The 9,969-nt window shown below is 38.9% G+C and overlaps 1 protein-coding gene across 1 annotated transcript in view; it reads left to right on the top strand.

The window, feature by feature from the left end:
• Window positions 1-3,774, top strand: part of PDGFC (platelet derived growth factor C) — a 54,542-nt gene extending 50,768 nt beyond the window's left edge. The window contains exons 5-6 of the mRNA XM_009995990.1: window positions 2,248-2,465; window positions 3,138-3,774. Coding sequence (XP_009994292.1) covers window positions 2,248-2,465; window positions 3,138-3,254 — 335 coding nt within the window. The 3' untranslated portion in view covers window positions 3,255-3,774. The remainder of the gene's footprint in view (window positions 1-2,247; window positions 2,466-3,137) is intronic.
• Window positions 3,775-9,969: the final 6,195 nt, after the last annotated feature.

Raw genomic sequence — 9,969 nt, 5'->3', positions numbered from 1 at the left:
GATTGAAAACTAAACCAGACAGCTTTAATGAGATAGTAGTGATAAAAGAAAATGTGTACAATTATATACAAATGTGTGCAGGAATGTGCAAAACCCTATTGCCTCTCCCCACCCCGAGCAACTCCCAGGGCACTCTCCTTAGCTGTGAGCAGTTCCACAACGTCTGCTGGAGAGAGCAGCGGAGCAGACAGGAGCTGAAGGGAGAGTTGCGAGGGTCAGGAATGCATTAGCCTAAGGATCAAAGGAGATGGATGGATGGAGTCCTCCGTGGATGCCGGCCATAGATGGAAGAGAAGAGAAGAAGGGCTTGATTTCTGTAGCCCCTGATTTATATTTGGGATAGAATTCTTTGGTTGGCCAGTTTTGCTATCTGTCTAGTCCGCTCCTCCTGCGGGAGGATTGTGCTTAAGATTGATCTGCTCCTTTAGTATCTGAAGTAGCAAATCCAACAAGTAGAGCAAAGTGTCTTTGGTCCCTCAGCAGTATCTATAAACATTCACGCGTTATCAGTCCACCAGCTGGAAAGCTTGCTGTGCAAGTGTGCTGCTTAGAAGAGAGTTCACTATAGAAAAAAAAAAACAGTAAAAAGAAAATCGGCTTCGTCCTGGCTCAAACCAGGTCTTGAAATGCACTGTACCAAGCATGTCAGTCTCTGTAGAAATCTGTCTGCAGAAAGTACTAGGAGAACAAGCATGGTTCTCATTGTGTTGTAGGCATTTTATCCTCATTCAGACAGTTAACTTATTATATGTTTGAAAATGTAACAGGAGAAAGAAGTACTCCATTCCTATCCACAGCCCTTGACTAATGGAGGTAAATATGTCCATGCTCTAAATTACTAAGCCTAGAGCTATTAGCTGATCAAAAGAGCTTAATTAATTCCTAATTTCTCTCAGTGAATCTCCCCTCCAGAAGTTTCATCTCTTTTTTTCCTCTACTGCCTTCTCAGACTTTTCCAAGGAATGCTCTTGCAATGTGGGAGGCAGGCTGGTGTCCTATCAGTAACTTTATTGGGGTTATTACACACTCCTTGCTTTTAAAAATCAGATTGTTTATTTAGGATACCTGATAGTGATGGAATGAAGTGCCCCAGCTTTGCATTCACTTAAATGCAAGCAGAGAAAAGGCTTCAGTGTGTTTAAGTGAATTTTCACAACAAAACCCCCTAGCTTGTAGATACCAGTATAAGAATATGGTCTGCAAAAGAAATGTTTGAAGAAACATTGAAAAGAATTGCTGTCCAATGATCTGCTCCTGGGACAGAGTAGTGAGCATTTCTACTAGAGAAATGCAGCTTCTAAATTCTCTTAATTTCTTACATGTTTAAATAGAATTGAGAGGTATTATTTTGCTTTGATAGGCTGAAGTTCTCCTTGGTGACCTCTAGAGGCTCTTCACATAGTCAGTAGAGGGGGAAAAAAGTAATTTCTATGCAGGCTGATTCAGATAAGGAACATATTTTAGCTTTAATTAAACTGTTGTGATCCACTAGAACCATTTTATAGGGAAATGTGCCAGATATTGCTATTTTTAACTTGCAATTCAAGTTGGGTGCTTACAAGGAGGAACTGTGAGAAGCAGCAGATATTCATAAATATGCTGTCATAAATGAGAAGAGGACAAATGGAGTCTACTAATAGTTATATATACACATAAATGTGCATATATTTGTTGTCTGTGCAGTATTCACTAATGATGACATAACTTCTTGAAGCTTTTATTCCATAGTAGTTCCTCATAGATATAAATTGTTTGATTCTTTCATAGACTTGCATCATCCTTGCAAAGGAGCAATAATCAAAATTTTATCAGGGAAGGTGTTAGAATGCTTTATGCAAATCAATTAAAAATGTGTTTGGAGGTTTGCAGGATTCTTAATTGCTGTGGTTGTTTCTGCAATCCAAACTTAATATAGAATAGCAACATTAGAGCATAAATAAAGGGAATTCCAGTAGGGTTCATTTGATAAATTATTTATTGGATTATAGTACCTAATGGTTGCTTTGTTTAATTTGAACCAAGTCTGCCAGAGCCATAAAATAATTGGTGAATACTCCTGTACAACAGTCATTCCATTTAGGTTTCATGGTGTTCATACAGCTGCAGTATTATACTTGTGTGCTGAACTTGTACCACCTGCACAAAAATTAGCTTTTCTTAAGAATTCAGCACTGCTGAAGTTTGTTTACCACCAACGAAGTTGGATTATGAATCAGAAAAGCACCAGTTTGTTTGTCTTTTTTGCAGTGGTGGATCTGAACCTCCTAAAGGAGGAGGTGCGGCTGTATAGTTGTACCCCCCGCAACTTCTCAGTGTCTCTGAGGGAGGAGCTGAAGCGAACTGATACGATCTTCTGGCCATTGTGTCTTCTGGTTAAACGGTGTGGTGGAAACTGTGCCTGTTGTCATCAGAGTTGCAGTGAGTGCCAGTGTGTACCAACAAAAGTCACCAAAAAATACCATGAGGTATGCACTTCTTTTACATTTGCATGTTTGGAAATCCTGAAAGCCAATTAAGGAATTTATTTTTACTATAATAATAATAATGTTATGTATTGCATTTCTAGTATTTTTTTTTTAACCATTTTAATGAGGTGTTGTATTTAAAAAGTAATATCTTCCTTGTTAAAATATTTTTCTGTGTAACTATTAGGTCATTTCCTGAGGTATTTGCTTACTAGTGCAGTTCAGACACAGCAAAACCACACCTCCTTGTTCAGCTTTCTCTAGTGGTAGATGTGAACTTTATGAAGGACATATCTGTCCATGTTATAATTCCACTGTATATTTATCTAGAGATAAAGAGACTTATTATCAAATTATCTAATAATTGTATTGGGTTAACTATACTAGTAGCCCTTAAATAACATTCAGTAGAAATATGAAACTGCAAGACTCTCTTCTTTGATAAAAGCAAGTGTCTGTTCAACATGTTTTTATCAATTTTGTGAAGGGTTTGAGGTAAAAGCAAAAATAATAATTTGAGAGTGGAAAAACGAAGAAGTTCAACTGAGGAGGCCTAGTTCTATTAGTAGGCTGCCTGTCAGGCTGGTGAATTTCCAATGCAATCTAGCTCTTAGTCTAGGTGTGTGATGAAGTACTTGTTGTTTTCGTGATGCTTGGCTTCTCCTCCTTCAGGTTCTTCAGCTGAAACCAAGGATTGGCGTCCGGGGATTGCATAAATCATTGACAGATGTACCCTTGGAACACCATGAGGAGTGTGACTGTGTGTGCAAAGGGAATACTGAAGGATAAACATGATTTAATTGTGCTGTTTTCTTTCAAAGCACATTCAATCAATGGCTGATTCTATTATGGGGCTTGTGCATTATCTCCTTCTCTAATCTCAGTTGTTTGCTTTGGGGATCTTCCGTCTTCAAGCTTTACAGTGAGCTCTAGAAAGAGGAGAAGCCAAACTGGGATTATATGTTGTGTGACAGCTCTGTCTGGAGGCCCAGTGAAAGGATGGGAGAAAGGCATCAATGAGGGATTTAAAATATATGTATTGTTTTTGTCCCCCACAATTTTCTTGACAATACATGGATTTATAATTTAGGAGTAAAATTAAACTTAGAAGGCTCACATCATGGAGACTTGATCCTGCTGGTTGTCTCATTTCTACAGCTCCAGTACATCTGGCCTCTGGTTGAAAACACCTGAAATCTATCTTTCTGTGTTCAACTACTCCTATGTACTCTAAATCGAGGCATTCTCTATTGTATAAACTTGGGTTAAAACAGACTGTCTTGTTCCGAATTAAACTTAATTTGTCTAATGGTAGGAAAGACTGGATTTTTCCATATACTGTAGTAAAGTTCCTGCCTTTTAGAAAGACGACTGGACAATAACATGAACTAAGGAAGCAAACATGAAAAGAACAGCGCCTTTATTCTTACTACTATGGCTGACAATTTTTTGTTTGTTTGTTATTTTTTATCGTGTACATTTTTATACTCTTCTTTTGACAATATAACTATTTGCTTTTCTAAACTTGTTAAATATATCTATTTTTACCAAAGGTATTTAATATTCTTTTTTTATTACAACCTAGATCAACTATTTTTTAGTTCTCTTGAGACTTCAAAGCCAGATTTATATGGTTGGAGGAACAGGTGTGGTTACAATAGGAAAGGAGCATGATCTCTCTGGAGTTTGTTACTACACAGTGAAAACATTGTTTTTTACCTGGATGCACAGGAAATAATAAACAGAGATATGTGGATGAAGCTCTAAACTTGCTAGCTGTAAGACACTGAAAATATGAGAGACAGACATTACTGTAAGTGGTTTAAAAAGCTGACTTCAAAAATTCCCTCTCTCCATTCTGGCCTTTGTTCTGGTAGAAAATAAATCAGCATAGATAGATGCATTCTGGCTTGTTTGATTCTTTAATTTCTTTGAAGTAGGTTGATCTACAACATAAGAAAAGAAACCCAGTGGCTTGCAGTCTTCATGATGCATCATGGTCATGGGAAGGCAGCTGTGTTGAAGTGTATGGTTTTCCATAGACGATTATAGCTGTTCACATACAGTTCACTCACAGGATAGTAACACAGTTTGTACAGTTTGATGAACTATGGTTTTATTCTTCTGTGCATCATATTCTTTAACCAATACACTTATCCCACCCTATGCAAATTGAAAAGGAAACAGTAAAGTATTTTGCTTGTAAAATGCTTTAACATTACGCCTGGTTTATTGTTTTGACTATTGGATTTGCAGATTGTAATGAATCACCAAATAAAGTAAGAATGCTAATTTTGGGAGAATAAATGTTTCTGTGTGGTTGCATATTTGTATCTGTTCAATATACAATAACAGAAAAAGTTAGAGGATGATTTTTCTACTTGCTGTTTTTGCTTTATGATTCTGCTTTACTGTAAATCCGCAAGGGAAAAAGGGGAAGAGGAAGGTGATGTCGTTTGTATAAGCATTCAAGATGTTCAAAACTGTCTCGATGTGAAGCCATCAAATTAACATTTATGTTATTGTTTCCATAGTGAAAATTGAGTTCTGATTAAGATGTCTCGATTTTTTCCAGTTGGTATGAGTTTTTGATATGAGTTCTGGAAAAATGTCAGGTGGCCTCTAATTCTGTCTTAGCTGGTCTGTTTTGCCCTGCCTTCAGCCTCCTACTGAATAGGAAAAATAACTGGTGTAATTGTAGCATATAATTATCCAGTCTGAACATTAACTGTGTATCAAAATGCAGAATTATGGTCACATAAGAAACATGTTTTACTTGAATGCTGAGTCTTTGGCCAAGATAAAGTGTGTTTTCCAGGCATGTTAGGGATTTTTTGCATTAATATTGTAAATTTTTTTGTGTTTTAAGAGATTTTGAAAAGCAAGCTGTGATATAACCAGAAGTCACAGCCTCTGGCATCATAATTCAGGAGAATAATTGAAAAATATAATTGTGTTACAGAAACGTCTGCTGTATCAAATTCAGGAGGTCTCACTTTCTCCATAGACTTCCTAGTCAAAGAAGGCAAGACATGCATTTTGGGGTAGGTGTTTGGTGGCAGCAGAGGAACGGGGGAGTTTCTAGAACCTTACAGGGTATGGAGGTTAATGCTTTCCACAAGTCACAAGTATTTCTTCTATTGTCCCCCTCTGGCATTGGCTCACTTTCTACCTTGCCAGTTTCTTGCACCAGTTTGCTTTCCAATTGCTTGCTATAAACCTGCATCTGAACTCCTTATCCCTTTGCTCTTTACATCCCCCTTCCCATCTGATCCAAAATCAGCATCCCTCCTGTTTGCCGTCTGTTTTGTCAAGCTCTTCCCTTCTCCTTTCCTCCATGCTGAAGCTGTGTCTTCTCACTATTGCTGCCTGGACTTTGTTTTGCCGCCTCCCCTCAGATGTTGAGGGGATTTAGCACCGCACCTCTTCCCTAGCATAAGGAACATGAAGAGGAGCTGTTATTTTAAAGGATGGGATTTGAGAAAGGTACCAACCAAGCGAAGCAACAAAGGGTGCAGTTTTCCTGCTTTATGCTGTATCCTCTGTCCTGCTGCGTAGAGCAGCTGCCACAGCAGAAAGTAACTTCTGCTGGTGGTGTGACTGGGTGCACCCCTGCTGCGTCCCGCCTGGGTGCAGTAGGCTTGCTCAGGTGCTCCTGCCCAGTTTGCCATGGTCTTTGCATCCAGATGAGCCTTAAAAGTTGTTGAAGATGTCCTTCTTCTGACTGCACAAGGGAGCTGCTGTCACAGCAACACACCACGCTGGTGACCTCCCTTGGTGGGAAAGGGTGCAGTGAGGTAAAACATGGGGGAGGAGGCAAAGCAGAGGTGAAGGCGCGTGAGTGGGCCAAGCCAAGGGCGCTGGGGGGGAAATACAGCAGAGAAGGGCAGGAGAGAAATGGTGTTGGTGACTTCAGTCTCCTGATTTGCTGATAGCCCCTAATATTCTGACAGTCCCTAATTGTTGACAGCTCCCCTGCGGTGAGGCCTGTAGCTCCCTGGCTGAGGCGTTGTCAGGTTCCAGGCAGGCAGTGCCGGATGGGGCAGCCGGTAGAAGGCATGAAACAGGGACACTGGGTTCAGTTGGGATGCCTTGAACACTGCCAGTATTTGGTCTTAAACTTTGAAAAATATACTTTATATGAAGCTTCAGAATTGCAAATGTACTAATTACGGAACAATTTTAGCATAAAGGCATTACGTGTCATAATACACATAGAATCAATTGCCTGACTCCTAATTTGCTTAAAATTTCCCCACTGGGAGATTTTTAATTCTCCCTCTGAAGGTTTTCTTACCCAAAGATGAAATTTTTCAGTCAGGTGTTTCTGAGAAGCACTAACTTCTTGTGTCCTCAGGGTGCTCTGAGCCTTGTACTCACACACAGCATTCAGGAAATACTAATCTGAGGGTTTTGTTTCATTCATTATTATTATTATAATCGCTGTTATCATTATTGTTATTCATATTTTGTTGTTTCTAAGAAAAAAGTGTAGCAAAAACTTAACTGAAGGTATTGATCACAGGTTACTAACAAGGAAACAACAGTGCCTTTCACAGTTACAGGTCATTGCAGCTGAATATTAAGGATGTTGTCGTATGTGTAGAAAAAGATTGACAAAAGTATGTAGAAAGCCCATGATTTTCAATGTGGAATAGATGTTGCAAGCTTTGATCTTACATATTTGTGGAGATTTTTTTAAAATGTTGCTGTCTATTTTAAGCCATGAGTTGCTGAACTGCATTAATATATCAGTGTTTGGGAATAAAGAGGGGAATGACTGTTTCTAATGGGCCTAAGCAGTGCAAACAGCTGAGTGGAATAAAGTAGTTCTTGTAAACAGAGAAAATCCAAATAGTGTAGGCTGCTTTTTGCAGTTTCATTTTATTCCTGATAAATGGCTTCAGCTAAGAGTAATTATTCCCCCCAGAGGGATAGGTGGGGAGGTGCTGACTGATAGTGAGCCTTGTTTTTATGAATTCTGTAGATATTCACATTCCTTGAACACTCCTGTCAGCCATGGCCAACATGGGAATGATGTGGAGCAGCACCAAAACTTTAGTCACCAAGGGTGTTGACTTCAGATCTGTTGACTCTTAAACTCTTTTTAGTTTCCTTGCTCTTCGTCTGCCTGGTTGCACAGGATCACAGCTCCTTTTTCTCAGCAGAAGAGGGAAAAAAGTAAATTAATTTGTAGATCATACAACAGTGTGTGTGGAGGGAAAAGACACACAGAAGCACTGCAGTATCTCACGCAGAGATGCTGGAAGAAACATGATTGCAGATCATCTCATTCAAACCAAGCTCAAAAGCTATGTAGACCAACTTAGTTCCCTCTAAAACTCTTTCTTACTGTGAAGATGACTGAGCACTGGAATAGGTTTTCCAGAGAAACTGAGAAATTTCCCTTCTTGAAGATATTCAAAAGTTGTGCAGACATGGCCCTGGGTAACTAGGTGTCCCTGCATGAGCAGAGAGGTTGGACCCAACGATTTCCATAAGTGCCTTCTAACCTCAGCCATTCTGTGATTAGCACACATACAGTTTCCACCAACATTAAATCTATATCTTAACACTCAGATACTCAAATCATCACAGCACTAAGAATTAATAAGCAGAGTCAAGTATTTTCTTACACCATAAAGGATACAAGTAAGTGTTAAATTGCCTCATGATGTTTATGATCTGATAAATGACAAATTCTTTCACTTCTGTTTCTCCCAGAATAGGCTTCTAAGAGTTCATGTGTGCTTTGTTAATCATTCCTTTCAAGTTAAAAACTAAAGATAAGGGTGTGAAATAATCATTGTTACGTGATAGGAAAAGGCCTATATCTAGGCCAATATCCTGTGTGAAATCACACCTTTGTTTTTCAAGTAAGATCAGATTTCTTGTGTAAGTGATAACCTTTGAACTCTTACCCAAATAGCTTATTTAATAGTTCTTCTACATTTCAGTTCTGCTTTAAATAGCTCATAAGAACATAGCCATTTTCCTCTCAAACTTTTTAATGGTTCTTTGCCCTGAGAAAATGTACCTCATAAGTGCAAATAGAGGTCAGGAGTTGCTAGTCATTTAGGAGATGACATTAGAGCAATCTGAAGACATGTTGTCCAAAGTCAGTAATGCCAGGAACAGTGCCACACAGGACAGTGATAACCAACCACAGATAGGCCAGAATGTAAATACCCACAGGATGCAGGGCAGAGGACCTTGGGAGTTAACGGAGGAAAGGATCCACTTCTTTGAAGACCTGTTTGTCCTTGTCAGTCTGTTTGAGAGACTGTGTCAAGGCAGATGACATCATCCTAGTATCTTCCTGGGAAAAAAAAAAAGAACAAAGAGCTAGTTAAACTATCCTGATACTTATAATTCTTTTTCCTTATGGGAATGTGAAACAACAATTAGGGTGTTTATTTGAGTAATGCTGTGGTTCCCCTTACCCATGTTCCAGAATGCAAAGTGCAGCATTCTTTCCAGTGTGAAAGCAGTGAACAAGATCCTCTATATAAATCATTTACTCTATGAAGTACCTGCATTAACATATCACTGCTATGCTAACCACACTCAATCATGTCAAATCACTTCATGTACTGGAGTAAAACTTTTGCCTTAAATATGGCAGCATAGTTTTCAACTATTTTAAGCAGTCTTAAAGGATTTCAGAATTTTGGCTGCCCTCATAGTCTCCTTGAAGGTCACTATAAGTGATGACTGCAATGAAAAATTTATTCTCTATCACCTGTGGGACAGTTTTAAGCAGTGAGGTCATGAAACCACTCTTATTTAAATGCAAGAGAAGAGGCCAGGCAGATTTATTTTTACATTTCAGGAAAACAGCTAGAGAAATCATTCCCAACTGGCAGAAAGGGGACTCCCCATTCCACTGCTAGGATTATTTTGTCCCTTGAAACTTTAATTTCATTCCCTCTCATAGGAAAATGTAAGAAGATTAAAATAAGGATCTTATAATCTAATATCTAGCTTTATTCACTTTAATATATTCTTTTTGTACATGTCCTTCTGCAACACAAACAGTGAGTCTGGTCTGCCTGAGCCTATGCATTTCCTTCCTGCTTTTAAGCTGTGCCCCAGAAAGTGGAAACATTCAGTCTTTTGGGGTGTTTTGGCTCAATGTCAGTGTTGTTAAGCAATAGAATTAGTAAGCAAGAGAAGAACAATTAGTTCATGCAAATAGAAAAGCTCAGGATCTCCACAGATGAAAAATGAAAGAGCCAGAGGAACTCCTTTTATGGACATAATTTAAGGTTAGCATCTACCACCTCTTGGGAGCCAGTGGGTTGTAAAGTCTGACTTTATTGCTGTCTTTGAAAATCTCCCCTTTGAGCAAAAGTAAAATCAGGGCAGAAACATATATTTGAAAAGGGAGCCAGGCATGGGAAGACTGGCAAAACTAAGTGCAAGGTGACAGGTGGTGTTTGCAAACGAAGACGGCTGTTTTTAGGAACTGATGTGGTGTTCATTGAGTACTGAAATCTGAAGG

The sequence above is a fragment of the Chaetura pelagica genome, unplaced genomic scaffold, assembly GCF_000747805.2.
Source record: "Chaetura pelagica isolate M959 unplaced genomic scaffold, ChaPel_1.0 scaffold142, whole genome shotgun sequence".
In the NCBI taxonomy this organism is placed as follows: Eukaryota; Metazoa; Chordata; class Aves; order Apodiformes; family Apodidae; genus Chaetura; species Chaetura pelagica.
Note: the sequence above shows the minus strand (reverse complement) of the source record. Positions and strands in the feature narration are given on the sequence as shown.